This window comes from Sebastes umbrosus, chromosome 11, assembly GCF_015220745.1.
Source record: "Sebastes umbrosus isolate fSebUmb1 chromosome 11, fSebUmb1.pri, whole genome shotgun sequence".
Taxonomy (NCBI): domain Eukaryota; kingdom Metazoa; phylum Chordata; class Actinopteri; order Perciformes; family Sebastidae; genus Sebastes; species Sebastes umbrosus.
In genome coordinates this window covers 20,298,200-20,318,094 of record NC_051279.1, presented here as the reverse complement: position 1 = coordinate 20,318,094, position 19,895 = coordinate 20,298,200, and the positions used below count along the sequence as shown (strand labels likewise).

The 19,895-nt window shown below is 41.2% G+C and overlaps 2 protein-coding genes across 9 annotated transcripts in view; both read right to left on the bottom strand.

Moving 5' to 3' along the window:
* ptprub (protein tyrosine phosphatase receptor type Ub) overlaps window positions 1–5,463 on the bottom strand; it is a 185,815-nt gene extending 180,352 nt beyond the window's left edge. For 3 of the 7 annotated variants that reach the window (XM_037785733.1, XM_037785735.1, XM_037785736.1), the window contains exon 1: window positions 5,109–5,462. In XM_037785733.1, the coding sequence (XP_037641661.1) occupies window positions 5,109–5,178 (70 nt within the window). In that variant the 5' untranslated portion in view covers window positions 5,179–5,462. Of the gene's footprint in view, window positions 1–5,108 lie in introns of all 7 variants that reach the window. The other 4 variants (XM_037785731.1, XM_037785732.1, XM_037785734.1 and 1 more) reach the window with 2 other exon arrangements.
* A 4,963-nt stretch (window positions 5,464–10,426) lies between these two features.
* The window catches only part of LOC119497565 (glucocorticoid modulatory element-binding protein 1-like), a 10,173-nt gene continuing 704 nt past the window's right edge, over window positions 10,427–19,895 (bottom strand). Inside the window, exons 2-10 of one of the 2 annotated variants that reach the window (XM_037785787.1) lie at window positions 18,587–18,729; window positions 18,177–18,235; window positions 16,963–17,084; window positions 16,737–16,840; window positions 16,071–16,255; window positions 15,534–15,683; window positions 12,961–13,098; window positions 12,616–12,732; window positions 10,427–12,528 (exon numbers count right to left, since the gene is read on the bottom strand). In XM_037785787.1, coding sequence (XP_037641715.1) covers window positions 12,017–12,528; window positions 12,616–12,732; window positions 12,961–13,098; window positions 15,534–15,683; window positions 16,071–16,255; window positions 16,737–16,840; window positions 16,963–17,084; window positions 18,177–18,235; window positions 18,587–18,711 — 1,512 coding nt within the window. In that variant the 5' untranslated portion in view covers window positions 18,712–18,729 and the 3' untranslated portion in view covers window positions 10,427–12,016. The remainder of the gene's footprint in view (window positions 12,529–12,615; window positions 12,733–12,960; window positions 13,099–15,533; window positions 15,684–16,070; window positions 16,256–16,736; window positions 16,841–16,962; window positions 17,085–18,176; window positions 18,236–18,586; window positions 18,730–19,895) is intronic. The other variant, XM_037785788.1, reaches the window with a different exon arrangement.

Below are 19,895 nucleotides of genomic sequence, written 5' to 3'. Positions count from 1 at the left end.
AGCCTCCACATTACAATAGATCAGAGGCAGAAACTGGAAGAGGCACACTGCAGAGCAGAGGACTCCTCTCATCAGCACCCTGTTAAATCACTCACTCGAGTGCTGGAGGCAGAACGGATACACGAGCCCAGCGAAAGTCCTGCTGCGGCCTCAGCCAAAAACAAAACACCCCGACAATGTATCTGAATAAATCCCTATCCGTGCTTCTCAGCTTCTCTCCCTGAGAATTCTTTTCGTTTTTCTTCCCCATCCAATCCCCGCCATCCTCGTTGCGAAGTTTTTCCATCTGCTCTCTGAATTACTGCCCGTGATCCCGCAAAGATGGAAATCAACCAGCCTTTTCAGGAGTCTGATTTAGGCCCAATCCCTACCGCCCCTAACCCTCTATCCACAGATGGTGTCCTGCCGCCTGTAGGGAACACTTCCACTTTGTGGATTTGCTGCAACTCTGTGGCAACATTTTCTACATGATGGGTACATTTTCTTTTCCCTACAATAATTCACAAATGAATATCAGGCTCTTTTTCCCCCCATTCAGTTAGATAGTGAACGCATCTAATGCATTCTCAAGAACCAATATGCACTGTATCAGCTACAAAATAAGTGCTGTGAGATGGATAATGTAACAATAATGGCCTTTTGCAATAAAAAAATGTATTTAGCAACAAGCATATTTAAATAGCGTACAGACAATTCTTTTAAAGAAATATGTCTCATATTAACAATTGTGTAATAAATAGGGCTGGGACGATACACCTATCTCCCGATTCCATACTATCACGATACTTGTGTGCTGAAATGTATTGCGATTTTTAAGTATTGCGATTCTACAAGTATTGCGATTCGATATTACAATTTATTGTGAATTTTGTTAACTGTTTTAACCCTAGACTATGGGAAAAAGTTGAATCATACACTTCTAGGGACTTTTATTTTGGAAAATATCTAAATTGATACAGTAAAAATGTTTGATTTTCAGCATGTATGTAGTCAGAGATGTCCAAAAGTCAAATATATGTCATTATTAATTTTTTTCCAGCAACCCAAAAATCTAAGAATAAAGACATTTCCCTCACAAATTAGTGGTATTTTATTTTTAATTTATAATTGACATGTAATGTTTTATACTTCTGGTGAATATAATCCAATCAATCTTATTTCCATGAATCATGAATCTATTTTTTTCCCCACTCCTAGTAATAAATAGTTTTGCCCTCTTTTAAGTGGAACCTTCTCTATATCCTGCGTAATCTCTTAAGTGTTTTTCCTCTGTCTGTTTTCTGCATGTATCAGCATGTCAGTGCACCTGTTATGTGCCTGTTATGTGTATATATGCCTGTATATCTGAGCGGGTTTTGTCTAGAAAATATCAGAAAATAGTGGAAAATGCCCAAGGTGTTATCTTCAAATGTCTTGTTCTTTCTGACAAATCATCCAACACCCAAAGATATTCAGTTCACTATTATGTATGATAAAGAAAAGCATCAAATCTTCACATGGAGCCAGCAAACGTTTGCTTAAAAAAGTACTAAAACGATTATTTGATGATGCAAGTGTAATTCCTTTACACTTCTGGTGGTCCTATGTTGCGTTTCCCAGCGCTACTGTCTCCTGATGTTTCTGCAGCAGTGTAAACTTAAAGCCCTAAAGCATTATTCATTCCATGCCATGCTTTAACTAGACAGTCTGGGCTTCACAGACCTCTTCATCTCGATCCAAGTGTTATCTTATTCAGCGAAATAAGCAAAAAAGGATATTCTGCCTTAACTTTAGATCAAACCCGGGAAAATGAGTCATGAGACGCGGGATAATTACACCACTCAGTTGACAACATTTGCTGCTAATAGAGGAGACAGATGGTGAACATTCATTCAATTCCCATAAGAGACAACAGAGGAGTGAAAGTGTCACATTGGGCTCTACGGGGGGAAAAAAAACAACAACACGTAGGGATGCAGACGGAAACTGGACTTTCATAACCTCTTTGTGTCTGAGAAAATGTGATTTTTTTTCCTCTTATCAACCTCACCACAGTCAGGCCAGTGCAGCAGAGAGCCTCTATATTTCATAGCCTCTAATAATTTCACTTCCCCTGAACTGACAGCCGGGACAGCGTAAGCAAGAAAGAAAATATGGATTACATCGAGAGGAAAAAAGGCAAGAAATCCCCAACGGGGTGCAGAGACTTAACTGTTATTAAGCATTCAAGGTCAAGGTGCCACACAATCACAGCAATAAAGCCAGGGTGTTAATCAAAAGGAAACACAGTCAAGCCTGCATTTACGCTCCTTAATTTCCTCCTATAGGATGCAGGCAGGTGGAGAAGCATGAAGGGAGTCAGGCCGAGGGGATCAGAAGCCACAAAAACTAGCAGCGTTGACTATTAGCAGCTAATGGGAGGGTAAACACGCAGCTGGCGAAGGGCTTGCAACACTCCAGTTAACAAACTCAAAAAAACGACCCCATGTAAATTTCCGTTGACAGCCGTAGTGGAGCGTCACTGTTCCATTCAGCTCTTTTAATTACCTGTGTGAGATTTAATCCTTCATATGTCTCAGCCCATTCCTCTTAATGATCTGCTCCATTCAGCTCCTGACAATACACATTCTGCTTGCATGGTTTCGCTGCTGTTGCTGTTGTTGTTGTGTCTTTTACAATGAGTTGTGCATATACTGGTGTCCCAAAGCTCCGGAAGCACTGCCAGTGAGGAATGCAAATATTAGCCAATGTAAGTCAAATGATCTCTCAACATGATCAGGCTTTTCGTGACAAACAGTGTGCCACATTGCCCATTTAGCCCCAGTGTCGAAGCAGCCTGCCGTGTAAATGTTATCGATATTATCCTGGTTTTATGTTCTACAGGGGTAAAAATCTGCATATATATGGGTGCGTGGGGTGTCAGTGAGACAAAGAGACTCAAACAGGCCCAAGTCCTTTTGACAAAAAATATCCAAAAATACAGCACTGTAATTACATTGCATAATGACTAATAGAATTCAGTGGAATAAAGGCAGATTTTGAAAAAACATGAATGTGGATGAATATGAAAGGGTCTGTGTCATTCCTATGAAAGATATTTATTTTGTACCACTCTGTCTCTTCTGTCTCTTTCCATCTCTCTGACATGTGGCTGATTTTCAAAAAAATGGATGGATTCATTTATCCTACTGGATAATGAAAATGAAAAGCAAAAATTCTAAAAGTAATTTGAGAAATTTCATGATTTTGAGTATTTAATCTGATGTTATAATCCAGCTTGTTTTGCACACAAAACAGGTAAAACAAAAAATGATTTTCAACATGTGAACATGTGTCATTATATATAGAGAGAGCTGATCAGTGAGCATGTCTTCTACAGCTATAGGCAAGCACAAAGACCATGCAGAGGCAGCTCATCACATCATCAATTAAAACTATTTCCCCACAGTGGAAAGGCCATATTTGAGGATATTATAATAAGACATTTTTACCACTCTGCTTCTGTCTCTTTCCATCTCTCTGACATGTGGTTGATTTTCAAAAAAATTGGATGGATTTATTTATCCTACTGGATAATGAAAATGAAAATGCAAAATTTCTAAATGTAATCTGAGAAATTTCATGATTTTGAGTATTTAATCTGACTCTCTCCATGTTACAATCCAACTTGCTTGTACACAAAACAGGTACAAAAAATGATTTTCAACATGTGAGCATGAATATGTCTTTTACAGCTATAGACAAGCACAAAGAAGACCATGCAGAGACAGCTCATCACATCATCATTAAACTATTTCCCCACAGTGGAAAGGCCATATTTGAGGATATTATAATAAGACATTTTTACCACTCTGCTTCTGTCTCTTTCCATCTCTCTGACATGTGGTTGATTTTCAAAAAAATTGGATGGATTTATTTATCCTACTGGATAATGAAAATGAAAATGCAAAATTTCTAAATGTAATCTGAGAAATTTCATGATTTTGAGTATTTAATCTGACTCTCTCCATGTTACAATCCAACTTGCTTGTACACAAAACAGGTACAAAAAATGATTTTCAACATGTGAGCATGAATATGTCTTTTACAGCTATAGACAAGCACAAAGAAGACCATGCAGAGACAGCTCATCACATCATCATTAAACTATTTCCCCACAGTGGAAAGGCCATATTTGAGGATATTATAATAAGACATTTTTACCACTCTGCTTCTGTCTCTTTCCATCTCTCTGACATGTGGTTGATTTTCAAAAAATTGGATGGATTTATTTATCCTACTGGATAATGAAAATGAAAATGCAAAAATTCTAAATGTAATCTGAGAAATTTCATGATTTTGAGTATTTAATCTGACTCTCCATGTTACAATCCAGCTTGTTTGCACACAAAACAAGTCATGTGAGCATGAATATGTCTTCTACAGCTATAGACAAGCACAAAGACCATGCAGAGGCAGCTCATCACATCATCATTAAACTATTTCCCCACAGTGGAAAGGCCATATTTGGGGATATTATAATAGGAAAATCAAAAAGCATCACAATGCAACAATCCTCATTAATGTCAACTTTTAAAGGAGCCACTTTACTATGCAACCCAACATCTGCATGGAGCAGCTCCAGGTGTTTTTGGTCTGTGGATGTCACCACGTTGGTTTAGAGATTCACAAATATCTACTAAATTGCCTGAAGGTCGTGGGAAATGACCGCTCTGAATGAACTGATATCTAACTTTGCATCACAATGTCAAACACCTTTTAGGCTACCTGGCGCCTTTAAATGTGCTTAAGCGATAGCTGTAGGGAAGATTGTGTTGTTTTGGAGAAATGGGGGCTTTTCCCAGAACAACCATTACGCAGTTCTACTAATAACCACAATCACTAAGAAAACTTCAGTTCACAAAGTTATTAAAGCATGTGTTTCCATCATCTGCTGAGAGGGTTAACATGGTGTCATTAGTAAGTCATGGGAAGCGGCCGCAGAATAAACGCAGCAGCGTGTTTTTCGGGGAAAACAAAGTTGGCACCTTCAACCAGACTCGCTCCGCTTTTGCGCTCAGTGAAGTTTCATCCGCATGTAAAAACTTCACAACTGCGTTTCAGAGACAAAAGATGAATCTGCAGCTTACCTGTTGGCCCCTCGATGCCATCGGCGTAGATCTGAACAGTCAAAATCAACAGGAAGGCGCAGGTGTTCATGGTGTAGCTGTTTTTAGTCCACTTTAAAATGTGCAGGAGGAAATCATCCTCCGTGAGGTCCAGGCTGCGTTTAGTAGTAGCAGAGCCGAGGAGCCATCTACTCCTTCAGTTCTCACTGAGAGGAGTTTCACAGACACCGGAGGAGACAGGGCACAGCTAGTTCTGCAAACTGACGTCAGGGTAAACAGTTCAGGGGAGAGATTTCTTTTCTCCAGCACACTTTCCTTCCCAGCCCTCCACTTCTTCTCCTGGTACACAGCATGAGCCGGGCGCCTCCAAGCGGCCGAGAGCTGCAACGACACTGAGGTGCTCAAACGGCGGCCAAGCAGAGAGCCAGACTGGGTGTGTGTGTGTGTGTGCTGGTACACTACTTGCATCTTTTTGGGGACCATGAGGAGTTTTTAGATGGTGGGAATGATCATCTTTGGGGAAAGTGTGGGCATTTTGCCTGTCTTTACTTCTTCAAACTGTTGTTTGAGGTTTTAAACTGGATTTTTTGAGGTAAAACCCTCATCCACGCTTTCGTCACCTCCCGTTTGGACTATTGCAATGGAGTTCTGTCCGGGGTTCCCAGCAAAGCCCTGGACAGGCTCCAGTATGTGCAAAACTCGGCTGCCAGGGTTCTCACCCGCACCAAGCCCTGGCAGCACATCACCCCCACCCTCATCCACCTCCACTGGCTCCCGGTCAAGTCCCGCATCACCTACAAAATCCTCCTCCTCACCTACAAATCCCTCAATGCCCTGGCTCCTCAGTATTTATCTAACCTCCTCCACCCATACACACAGCCCAGGAACCTTAGATCCTCAGGCACGGGTCAGCTCTCCATCCCTCACACAAGAATGCGAACTTTTGGGGACAGAGCCTTCAGTGTGACAGCCCCCACACTTTGGAACTCTCTCCCCATAGAGCTCCGCAACGCACCATCTCTGGACACCTTCAAAAGACTCCTCAAAACCCACCTCTTCACCAAGGCCTATGGCCCCTAGCTTCTGTTACATTTGTTGTGTTTATTTATGTCTTTGTTAAGCGTCCTTGGGTTTCATGAAAGGCGCTATATAAATCCAAGCTATTATTATTATTATTATTATGAAGATCAGAATTAGGTTTAGGTTTAGGTTTGGGGTTGTGATGGTTAAACCTGCAGTGGGCTGAATGTTTTTGGCAAAAATGTCATAATAACTTTTCAGCATATTGTAATTCAAGTGATCTGAGAGATAACTAGACTTCTGAACCTCCTCATAGCTCTGTTTTCAGGTTTTAAAGGCTTTGTAAGAATCAGAAATGCTTCTTAACAGCGACACCTGTGGCCGTTAAGTCAACGAAAGTCAGCGTCGGGCTCGTGCTTGTGCTCGCTCTACATAGACATGAACGAGCATCGGTTAAAAACTAGTGAGGCGACACACGTCAGCTAAAACCACAATATCACTCTATATTTCAGCTGCTTGGCAGTAATGTTAGCTGACCAGACGAAGGTCTCTCCATGAATCAATGCTGATCCTAGTGTGACGCGGCCGGAGGGAAGAGGGGAGACACCGGAGTTTTGGTCGGAGACGATAACGTTTTTCGCTGCGGAGCTCCGTCACTTCACAAGACACGGGAATCCTCTGTTGGTCTGGAGGAGCTGCAGCAGTTATTTCTGCACAAACGTCCACTGTACATTCACTAGATATTCTCAGAGCTACTAACTCTCCTGCAGTGTGTAGTGTGCGCGCATAAACTTGGGAGTGGAGCGAAATAACGAGAACGAGCGCGGCGTCTGAGTGAAGGCAAGCAGGCAGGCAGCGGAGCAGAGTACAGCAGAGACTCCGGCCCTGGAGACCAAAGCTACGGTCTCCCCCGCGTACTCCGACCCCGGCCAACACTGTTTTGCAAGACGGGCTTCACTAGATAGAACTTTGCGGTTTTGGTGCTTCCGTGTAGTTTGTGTTGGAGTCTTGTCTGAAACGAGTAGCCACACGCGAGCGCGCATGAGACACCGACCCGGATTGATTTATACGTGTAAGAAGTTACAAACAGTCCCTTTAAAAAATCTAGCCCGTGACGGGAGACTTTGGCCAATCAGAGGTCATTTCCAAAAAGAGAGAGCGTTCCGATTGGCTGTGCTCCGGCTGGTGGGCGATGCTTGGTATTTCCTCAACAGATCTCAACATGGCTGCCGGGTCACAAACTTTCTCATTTCACAGCTAAACAGTACTCTAGAAGATGTTTCTGAAAACACTTGAGGCGAGAAATAGGCATTACACTGACAGAATATTGATTGATATTTGATCAGCGCTGCCTAGTTTGTAATATTCCTGTATTTTTTCATATCATAATTTATATAGCAGGAAAAAAAAGTAATGCGACGTCAGTTTTTTCCATCATCGTGCAGCCCTAATTTGTACATTAGCAGGGATGTAGCACAGGAAGTGAAAGCAATGCTATTTAAATGTGAAAGTGCAATAAAAATATGTTGTCGCTAAAATCAGTGAATAATAGTGATAAATAATTATGATCTCGATATTGATCGAAAATAATCTTTTTGGGCTTAATCGTGCAGCCCTAAAAACAAGTGTCTAAGAGTGTGTTGGTGTGTATCTGTGGAGAGGCAGAGACAAGGTGCTGATCTCTTTCTCTGCCTTTTCATCCATTTCGCTTTCATTTTAGACATTTCTTAATATAATCTGCCCAGCAGCCCTTAAAACCTGTCATCATGCACCCAGCAGCACAGCTACAGCATTATCAGCCTGACAACAACAGGTTGCGAGACTACTCATTATTAAGTAATTTGTCACCTCTGTGTTAACAGTGATATTGCCGTTCTCACATTTTAACATCATATCAGCTATCTGAGGTCTAATTAATCCAGCTATGAATAATCTTTACTGGGAAAAAAATAATGTTTTTGTCATAATACTGCTGTTTTACAGCTGAGGTTAGCCACATATTCACACAGTGCAGACGGGTAAGCATTGCCTTCACACCTCCCCATGACAGGGTGCAAAGCATATTTCTCCATAAATTAGACATGTCTGTCATGATGTGTGCATTGAATTTGCATTTATTGAGGTTACTTTTTTCTTCTCTACACACACCTTGTTGCAGAATACCTGTCAGAAATCGCTCTCAGATTTTTATGTACAGTGTTGTGCAAACATATTTGATTATGAGTTGTCGGACACTAGCGCTGCAAGGTGTCTTCTCGTATTACAACATCACACAGGCTCTGATATTCACCTTTGAAATTCTTGCACAAGTGCTGATGCTGCAGCCGCGGCTCTGCTTGAACCAAGCTGGTGTCACAACATGGCCGGGGCGTTTAGCTGTGGTTCCAAGAATCCCAATCGGATCAAGATGCCATTACGCAGGCTACTCATCATTCATTTTGTTGTCGTGTGAGAACATTAAAGCTGTGGATTTAATTACAGGGGGGCCAACAGACGCGTCTAAGGCTTCCAACATGAGTGCACGCCTCAGTCTCTAATGTTGTTAGCCCCGGATGACAGATGAACGATGGATTGCTCAGCAAATTACTTAATCTAACCAAAAGGAGCACAGCCTATGTCGAGTTTACACCTGTAATTACACCTGCTTGATGCATGGCAGCCATTTTTGCAACTCGGTATTCGAGGCACAGAGTAGCAATTTATTTAAACTACAGAGTGTTTGGCCTGAATCCGTTCGACTGCATGATAGTATAATTTGCAGTGAATCTAACAGGATGTTGCAAAACACCGTTCAGCAAGACAGGCGTCTGCATGATGCCGACAGCTGCACTACGATGAGAGTCATTTTATTGGCAGCTGCCAGTCATGACCCCTCACAGACAAATGCATCTGCACAGGCAGCGTGGTGCATGAATTTATAATAACATGTTATTAGTTCTGAGGGACGTTGGCAAAGGCTGGCTATCAAACCATCACTGTCCGTCACACGGACGGCCTTTTGCATGCAGCGTGGTGCTTCAAAAGTAAATGAACAGCTGCTACACTGCCTGTCTGTGAGGTAAAACTGTGAAGAATAGTGGACTTCAGGCCACACACCAAACAGCGATATCACAAACGTCAATTTCAATCATCCATCAAATAGAAAATGATTGTTTGACATCAGTGATTGTTGTGTGACCACAAGAGGGATTGCTTTTAACCAATCCCGACCGACTTTACTGTCTTTCAGAAGCTGTAATGGTTTTAGAGCCAAAGTGGAGGTACTTTTATTATTATGAAACTACAGAACTTAAGTAGTGCAGCCATGTCATGTGATGATGTTAGTCCCCTTAGTAGCCATTTCATATAGTGAGACCATATTTTGAAATTTGACTTAACTGTATAAAATGACCTGTTGTGACCTGTAGGATAATCACAGCCTCATGAAACTTTACAACCACAAACTAATGCCCTAGAGCATTCAGAAGATGGATGGCTTTCCTAGGTAGATTTACAATAAGGAGGTTTCTGAACAGTTTGCAGAGCAGCAACCCCCGGGATCCAATCTCCGAAAAAACGCATTTCTTGCAGAAATCGTCAAATGTCAAAAGTTTTTGACGCCAAATCACAGCATGGCTTTTTCTATGGTGTTCCTCAAGGTCTTGGTGTCGTAATGTGGTATTTTGGAGGGATTATTGATCATTCTTATCAATTCTTGAGTGGTAAAACTGGTTAAATCTAGCACCAAATCTGTGTTACAAATGGTATCAACCCAAAACATAATAGAGCATGGGTATGGCCATCAAATACTTCTATCATAATGTTCTAAGCCTTTCCTGTATATTCTGATTTATGACTAGAACAACTTGACACACAGTGCTGAGCTGCTTCTCAAATTAATCTTCAGGTTCCCAGCTTTCAGATGATGTACACCACTTCTATGTGACATCTACTGCTGACCTGCTATCTCCCACCTGTACCCCCCTAAAAAAGAAAGAAACGGGTCTATGGTGGGTCTCAGAGGTTTCAACAGTTTCTTGTTGAATTACCCTTTAACTTCTGTTTTTTTATTAATGGAAATTTAAAAAATGTATTGACGTCAGAGGTTTGCTGAATCTTTTAGAAAGATGAGGAGGTGAATAAAACCTCAGATTAACATTAATATGTGACTCAGTAGAAGAATAAACAAAACAAATCTGTCTGTATATCTAATATATTGGCTTTCTGCAGCGAGCACTCTTCCTATCTGTGCTGTCACAACGTCAGTCAACTACCAGCATTTTACAATTCTTATCAACAATGGCGAGGTTAGCTCTTGAACACAAGCTTCTGTTAAAATATCAAACATAAAGGTTTTTATTTAAAATGTGTTCATTATCTTACATGGTCATTTGGACCATTGGTGTCCTTTTCATCATACTCTCATGTGCATTACATATTTTGTCCTTTTCTATGATAAAGAGAAAGGGGAAAGATTATGTATTTGCAGCACATGTTAATAAAACCCCGCATAAAGCAACACATCAACAGTCACAATACTTACTTTATATATAGTTCTCACTGTCAAAAAATAAGAAATGTCTAGTGCATAGATCTCAGGCACCATAACAAGGGCCTAAACACAAGCCTGAGTGAGACATATTTCACAAATTATATAAAATTCAATACACAAGTCTAACTCACAAAATGCTCAATTACAAATAGTATTAGAAATGAATTATAAAAGTATGAGGGAAAATTTGCCACAAAGACCTGAAAAAGTTGAAAATTACTTTTAGACGAGGGAAAATGTTTTCACCAAAGATCATAAATATAACCAAATATTATATTAACAGACATCCGAGAGGCATCTTAAAACTTGTGTTTTATCTTAATACTTACATAGCACTGTTCCTAATACGATATTCAATAGACAAGAGAGAAGTCTGTGTTTTAGGGCTGCAACTAACCATTGTTTTTATTATCAATTAAACTGATGATTATTTATTGCTTATTAATCATTTCTAGTCTATAAAATTGAAAATAGTAACAAAAAGAAATGCCCAGTGCAATTCCCTAGAGTCCAAAGTGACGGCTTCATATTGCAAAATATCACAAATTCTGTTCCACCAACAGTCCAAAACCTAATAAACCAGCAGATATTCACATTTGAGAAGCTGGTGCCAGTTAATTTTCGCGTTGTTATTGTTATTAAAACGTTAGAAACGTATGTCCAAAATATTCTTCTTCAATGTGTCTTCAATGCAAGAACAAATCTGTGTCTGTAACACAAACTGGAGTAACCGCAGTATCAACGCGTTCTCATCCCAACTCCACATATACCGACGCTTTGTCAGACCCCCCGGCGTCACTTCTCGGTCGCAGTAAACACGTGCTCAATGTGGTGAAGTAAACAAAAACACTTGCTTAGGTTCAGGCAATAAAACCAATGAGTTAGGTTTAGGAAAAACATTGGTTGGGCTTAAAAACTACTACGTTTGTACAGTGAAAATGACACTGAACGTGGTGAACACAGGAGACGAATGGACAGCTGATTGTAACGTGACGCACGGGACACAAACAGCGGTCTCCTGGATGAAAGCCTTGTGTTTGTTGGACCCGGCCCCTACAGCCCGCCCTGAGTGTCTCTTTCGCTCTTAAAGCTACGCCACCACACTCCTGGCGCCCTTTCCCTGAATCTTTAATATTGACACAGATGGGTTTACGTTGTAGTTAATGGAAAGCTTGGTACGTCTCATACCGATGCTAAAGGGTGCCTGGTGCGTCGGTATCTAACGCGGACGGCCGTGACAAAGCATCGGTATTTTACGCCCTGGGAATGAGAACGGGCTGGCAGTATAAACTATATGAGCATAAACGTTCAGTCTTCAGGTCCCATCAGGCACATCCCCTCTCTTAGTCCAGCATCCCTTTGGGATCGTCTCTCTCCCTCACTTACTTTTATGTTTCTTTGACACCTTTCTTCCTATAACCACCTTTTCAATATCATGCAACCCCTCTGTCTCCTCTACATCCTCACCTCTAAGGTGAGGGTCCTCATGAAACTTAACAGTCCTTTGTCCAGGCTCTTTGTGGATCCCTGAGGTGTCCTCTCCTCCCTCCACGCCGTCCTGCACCAGCCTGCGAAGCTTCTCCCTTTTCCCCGTCTCACCGAGCTCATGCTCCCCGTCATCGTGGCCGTCCCCGTCCGTCCTGCCAACTCCGATGTGGCGACGCTGGCCAGTTGAGGCGGAGAAATGGGTGAAGAGCTGAGCGTAAGACGCAGCACATAAACCGGTAACAGAGAGCGGCTGGATCACCGGGCTTGTTTTGACTGGGGACAGCAAGCGGCTGTTTGACGGGTTGTGACGTTGAGGTCGCAGGTGTTTCAAGGATAGAGTTTTGTAGGAGGTGCTTTTATCACAACCCTGCTTCCTCCGCTCCTCCAAAATCTCATCCAACACTAAAGAAAAAACAGGATATTAGTGAACACAACCCACTGGGATATCACTGTATATGTACCACATGTTGCCTTCAACAGCTTTCTCACCGTAAACATTGTTATGGATTTTGTTCTCTTCATCCTGGCTGCGCTTCAGGTCCAGAGCTTGCTTCACTGAGTCTAAAAGGCCAAACATCTTACACAGGGAATTAAGTATGACGGCATCTGACGAAACAAAATCAAGAAAGTCTTGAATGATTAATATGATTGTCCACATCACTTCTAAACCACTTTTTTTTTTAAAAAAATCAATGTTTCCTTCTCAAACTAGATTTAGCTGGTGGCGCCTTTATTAAAAATCATTCTAAAAATTGATTTCCATTTTTTTTACTTGACTGACATTTGCCTAAATTTAAAGCAATTCTTTTTCACAGTCCAGCGATTAGCCCTCACCGGTCTCCTGCAGGTTGGCCCTCTCACTGCGAACCTCCACTCCTTTAAGAGTGGCTAATAATTCAGTCTGGAGACTGGACAGGACCTCCCCCATCAGCCCTGAGTCTGCCACACCCTTCCACAGGCTCAGCACTCCATCTAGAGAAGGTCAATTAGGTGGGACGTTATTATGATATGTGGGGAACTCTATGTGTGTGTGCATTTTCACATAAAAATGACAAAGTGCCACGGAGAAACAAAAGAAAGTGGTATTATGGAGGTGATTTGTGTGTGTGAGCTGTGGAGTTGGACGGTAAAAGACATTGGACACGATGGGAAGAAAAGACAAAGCAAACGAAATAAGAAATGTGGGATAAATGAGACGAAGTGTCGGGGGCTGGAGAAACAATGAAAAAAGATATAACGAGATAGAGGAAATGGAAGAGGTGCAGAGCGCTTGGAGAGAGGATGTTAAATGGGTGATAGAGGTAGAGATGAAAGAGCAGGAAAATGGGTTCGAAAGAGGAGAGGAGAGGAAGGAGGACGGGGCAGATTGGAGGGAGACTGAATATTACTTGGGATCTGTACAAACTGAGCCAAATAGAAGTTGAGCATATTAGAGTGATAAAATGTCAGAGGTGCTTGATATCTTATCTTGAAAGAAATGCGTCCACTTTCATGTTAGCTTAAATGTCTGTCAAGATAAATGCAATACACCCACGGAAAATATTCCAATCCCATTTGAAGCTAAAGTCATGTATTTCTCCATGTCGGGAATGTATACTAATAGAAAGAAGCACGTTTCCGGAGATAGAGGAGCGCAGTTATAGGCTGAGTACGATTCCAGAGAGTTGTCAATTTGTTTTAAGCCCCGTGACAGGCAATACCGCTTGTGCAGCGAGGCGCTGCAATTTGCCATTCACACAAAAGATCACTTGAGGCTATTTTACCTACTGTGGTCCAGCTGGAAGGACGCCTAATCAGGTCACCTTTAAAAGCCCTTAAATCAAAGCTGAGGTCGCCGCGAGAGAAAAAGGCGCACTTAAAAATGTCAAATGCCGTCGATGGTGATATAAAGGGATGTGACTCTCCGTGCCTGTTTGGTGGTCAGCAACTTTTTAAGGTCAGTCTGCAGGAATGGCAGAACAACTGCAGATTCAGAGGTTTCATTGGCTCAATGTATCAGAGATGTCAAACAGCAGCGGTGGCTGAAAGAGGTAAGACACAAGGGACTGACGAACTGCGGGTAGACTGAGGTTAATATTTACAGTTGTCTTTGTTTTTCTGCTGTTTTTTTTATTTATTATTCATACAATGATGGTTGAAATTTGAATCTGAATGTTGCATTTATTTTCCTCATCAGTTAAAGGGTAACTTTGGGACTAACGGGGACAACAATTTTTTTAATCGGTCCAGTATTGAGGGATAACACGGTAACCGGCAGCAGCAGAACAATCTATGAGGGCAAGTAATGTAACGGAAATAAAACGTTTTTGTTACCGTTCACTTGATCCGTTTATTGTGTCCAAGTCCCGCTCAAGGAGAAGTCTTGTTGTGAAATCTGAATATCCGTATACTCTGGCTCAAATAAATACGGGCGCCTATCAAATTGAAACACCTCATCCACATTGTCGAAATCATCTAAATATTCAGCCATGACATTGAAAATCTTTTAGATAACACTAAGCTACACTTTCTGTACTCCAACACAACAAACTCGGCCCGGCTGGCACTCACATTTCCACCGTTGTCTTCCAGCAACACGTCTCCTTGTGAGATTTCAGAACAAGACATCTCCTTCAGCGAGATTCTTTCCATAATGTTGTCAGACACTTATAATAACAATCAGAGCCTGTCATGGCAAAAACAAGCACTTTTAGTGGACGTAAATGGAGGTGCCAGCTTGCCCCAATAGCACCACGTGGCAGCCGTGAGCAGCTGGCGTCTACAGCGCTCGCCCTCAATACTGGACCAATTTCAGAAATTGTTGTCCCTATTAATCAGTTAGACAGAAAACATTGGAAAACAGGGTCCAGGTTAAAAAACTCCTGAAGTTACCCTTTAACATTTTAAGGGCCACCTCGTTTAAAGGACATGGTTTATGAATGCGTGACCTCCGGAGGACTGAAGGTCAGTGGGCTGAACCTGTGTCTCCTCCAATAATACAGAGATATATCATACACTTTCCAAATTTACCTCCAGGATATTGCCCTCAGTCAGCTGACAAAGCGGTTAATACCAGACGTAATGCTACTTAGAGTGGAGGTTATAACATGGCTTCCACCTGCCAATACAAAACTGCAGTGTACCACTAGATTACAGAGCTTTTTAACAATGTGACATCTCCTATAAAAATCACAGTGGAATACTGCAAGTGAATAGTTTCCTGTTGTGTAGCATATCTGTGCAAGTATCACATATTACGCGATGAATGCTGCTTATTTTCTTGTTTTCTTTTTTTTTAAATGTCCAAAAAAAGTTGACAGATTCAGCCTTAATAGTCAATATACTCTATTTTTGAATCTCCACACCCACTCTTCCTCACCCTGTTTAGGCTGTTTAACACACACCCATATATCCTTTCTTATATTTACCAGGTGTGTCGGCCCTCTTTCTCTTTGCAACATGTCCGTTGGCTGTTGTGGGATTCACATCCCGGGCTCGACCAGGGCTCCACTCTGCTGCTGCGCTGAACTTCTCCTCCAGAGGTTCCTCCACCTCTGCTGCATCATGCACAGCCTCTCCTGAAACCACCACAAAAAGGCAGATACTGTAAATAGAGTGCATAAGCATCTCATATTACTATTGAACATGAGTAGGCAGAGGGAACACTGCCAAGGACATCCAATTGTTTTTTCCCAGACTGTTATATTTCTTCTGTGCGGTGGTTGCTAAGTAAGGAAACTGATGTGTTTATTAATGTTCAGCTCATTTGCTAATTATTTATCGTCCTTGAGCTCCAACAGCATGTGTCAGAAATGACTATTCCTGTTTTCACTATTGCAGATAAATCATACCCAAATGTTTTTGTCTGCGTCATCTCAAATGTATAATACAAAAAAAAAACAGCAGCCCAAGCATATGTGGGAGGAAAAAAATACTTCACACTGTAAATGCCAAGTGAAATCTACCTGTCAGGGGAGGCACCTGTCCTCCAGCAAGGTCAAGAGCCAGACATGACAGGCTTGGCTGCACCGAGGTCCCCGGAGGAAGCCGCGTGCTGTTGATCAGCACATCAAATTTAGTGCTGCGGCAGGTGTTGCTGCACACGGTGTCATGCTGGTAGAAATCTATCTGGCCAGAGTCCATCATCTTCCTGCGAGGGCGAGAAAGCAGGTTAAGAGAACACAACAGAGTATCCAAGAAAAGCGTCGATTCAATTTGTTGAACTATCTCAATTGGGTTTGTTTGACACAAATCCCATTGATTTGACCTCTGGAGGAATAAAAGATGAAAAGATATTGCCCGTTGAGTCAGTATATTGACTCACAGTAACGCTGAGAACAAGTGCAAACACGATAAAAGGGGTGAGAAGTTTCACCCAGCAGCTTGCTTGTGTGTTATTTGATCCCGCTATCATAATAATGCTGCTTACCGACTACCTCTGGAATGTACTGGCAAACCCCAGTGCAGACAGACTCGACGCAAGTGCAAATTATATGAATGAGATACTGCTGTTGACTTCATTAGATTTAGGTGTTTAAAGTCTGACACTTTAACCCCAGTGCAGCAAAAGTAATTAAAGGTCATGTAGATTTACAGCATGGAGAGGACAGACAGACAGACAAATAGTCTACCTGAGCATTACCCCTCCCAGTCTGATGGCCCTTTTCCAGTCCTTCAGAGTGGCTTTCCCTGCCAGATGTACAAACTGCTTGGGACTGATGAGCTGGCCATTGAACTGCAAAAGTAGAAGAAGAAGAAAACAACGTATGTTTATGAAAGCTATTTATGAAAGCTATTATAAGTATGCAAAGAGGAGACAGATATCATGTCTGGTTGAGTGAGGAAGCTTTAACTTACTTTGACACACCTGACGTTGATTCCAGGACACACAAACTTCTTAAATAGTAGAACCGCTCTGCTGTCTCCACAGGTGATGGGGTAGCCATACTCAACCTCCTCTCCTTCTGCTTTACTGTCTTCTAACAATCACGAGCCAAAAACACAACCACAGTGTTGAATTTGATTATACACTCAACAGCAAAGCAACAAGTTCATTAATCACAGTATAATTAAGGAGGACTTATTATGCTTTTGTGCTTTTTCTGTTAGCACACTTAGTGTGTTATATAGTTTTATTGTGCATGTAAAGAGGTCTGCAAAGTTACAAAGTCCAAAGTCCACACCAAAAGGAGTTACTCTCCCCCACAGAAACACTGTTCCTGAACTGCCTGAAACACCTTGCTTGAAGTACTGCCTCTTCTTCCTTAACGTGTTGATGTCACCAAGTAACACATCTGCATAATACCTGCCTAGGGGCTAGTTTGGCATGAGAGCGAGCGGAAAGTGTCAGCTTCGTGCAAAGCACTGGAACAAAAACACTGTCACATCACCGACTGTATAATAATAATGCACTTTACGTGCCTAGTCTGATAGTCTGTAGATATGTAGCATATAGATAAGATGTATTTTAATAAAATACAGTAGTACTGACAGAATACAGTAGAGCACAGACGCCGTTTCCATGCCGTGAGGCAGACAAGCGCTTGCATCTGGCTGTCTTATCACATGAGGAGCACAGTGATCTCACGGATGCTTAATGTGAACAGGACATATTTGCGTAAACACTGCTAAAAGAATGTGGTCATATGTGGTCCAGACCACCTCTGAATGTTATCTGAAAGATCGGATCTCAATGCGTCCTCAATGCGTCATGAGTGCGTTCACACCTGTACTTAGAGCTGTCCACTTGTGATCGGATCACTCAGGACGCATGTTAATACCATTTCTCAACAGGGTCAAACAGAGTGTTTCAGAGGCAGGATGAAAAGAAGCACTGCAGCACAGCCGGTGTGAGAAAAATAAAGTGTTTTTTTTAACATTAAAGCATGTAAACATGTTCTAGTAGAAACCCAAAATACAAGTATGCACTGGAAAATAAGCATGACATGTGCTCTTTAAGTATACTGTATCAACAAAGTGGGATCGCCTCACACCCAGCATTCACAGGAATACATTCCTGTTGTTAATGTTAATGTCAGCAGTGAAGAGAAATGTCTGCGTGCATAACGTACCATGATGTGTCTCTATGGCCAAGACTGTAGTACCAGTGTCAGCAATGTCATTGTTTATCCTGCAGAGGGCGACACAATTCTCACATTTAACAGAATAATTATTTTATGCAATAAGCTGAGGCTTCTGAATTTAACAGCAAAATATGTGAATAGCTACTGCATAGCAACAATTTTAAAGTTAAATGCTATTCTTTTTCTCAACATAGCTCACTGTCATATCGTTTGATTTAAACTTTCATTAAAATGAATACGAACAGCATTGATGTAGAACAGTGATATAAGATTTGCTTAGGAAAGAAAATATGGTAAAAATCTCCATGCACATCTGTACAAATATGTTTATATGTTTATGTCACACAGCACATGTTAAACATCTACTGGCCCTTTAATGATCAAAGCCATGATGTTACCCGTGCAGGATGGGCTGCAGGTGCAGGATGACTTGAGTCTTATGGTTGTTGCCACTGGATTCCCCTTCCTCCTCCTTCACCGTCATGAGATCCCCTGAAGACACGGTGACCTCAGCATCCGCCATCACCGCCTCCCCGCAGAGCTGCACGCAGAGAGGGCCGAGCACGCATTTTAACATCCAGATCACACACACATACATGCACGCAGTGGTGCTATTTAATGCACACACTAGTCAATGAAAGCCTCCCCCCAACAGTCTTTCCTGGCATGCAACTGTCATAGACATGAATCCATACTGGGCTTAAAATGACATAATCCTCATATGGGCAAGGCCTCGCTTCCCATATTGCTGTTGAGAATGCATATGATATAATGGGACAAAAGCTTGCAGTTTTAATTAAATTGTAAGATTTGTAAAGATGGTGCAGCAATATAATAGCCACAGTGGATATAAATGTTTTTTTATTATTATCATTTAGAGTGAAATTCTCAAATCAAATCATAATCAGCACTGTGTTATCCAGCCTTGCTGCATTTAGGCCACTTCTTTTACCACAATGGGACCAATAAAAGACTTGTTGAACAATTGTAATCTGCAGAAGTATTGTTGTTAACAGGGTCATATTAAACATTAAATTAAATCATTAAATCCCAGTTATTTCTTTGTGTCTGCTAACACAATGTTAAGTATATCCTACACCATTTCTGAAAACATTAGTTAAATTATGAAGTAAATTAATGCCAATATAGGTGTCGAAAAAAAAAATAATAAACTCATTTTAAATGGGTGAAATGTCAATAAAGTGTCCACTGCACTACTATCTATGGTCATTATTTATTTGATTTCATTGTATTTTATTGTATTTTTTTGTTATGAAGCACTTTGTAACATTGTTAAGAAAAGTGCTATACAAATAAAGATTATTATTATTAGGAATTGGAGTAGAAAAACAATTGTGAATTTCCTCCTCTGTAAACAATTACATTATTAATAAATAATAAACTGCATTAATTCTAGTATGATTCTGTCCATAATATTTATTCTTTCAGTCTTACGCAAGCAGCAGCTGAGACAATATCAATAGCACAGACAGAAATGGAGAAGAAATGAACAAATGGTGGGTTAATTCCATGGTAACGAAAACAACGTGTCCATGCATTAAAGAGTACAATAAATGGATCCACATATTCCACACTATATCAAGAAGTAAATTACTGGCAATATAGGTGTCGAAAAATAATAATAAACTAATTTTAAATGGGTGAAATGTCAAATAAAGTGTCCACTGCACTACTATCTATGGTCAT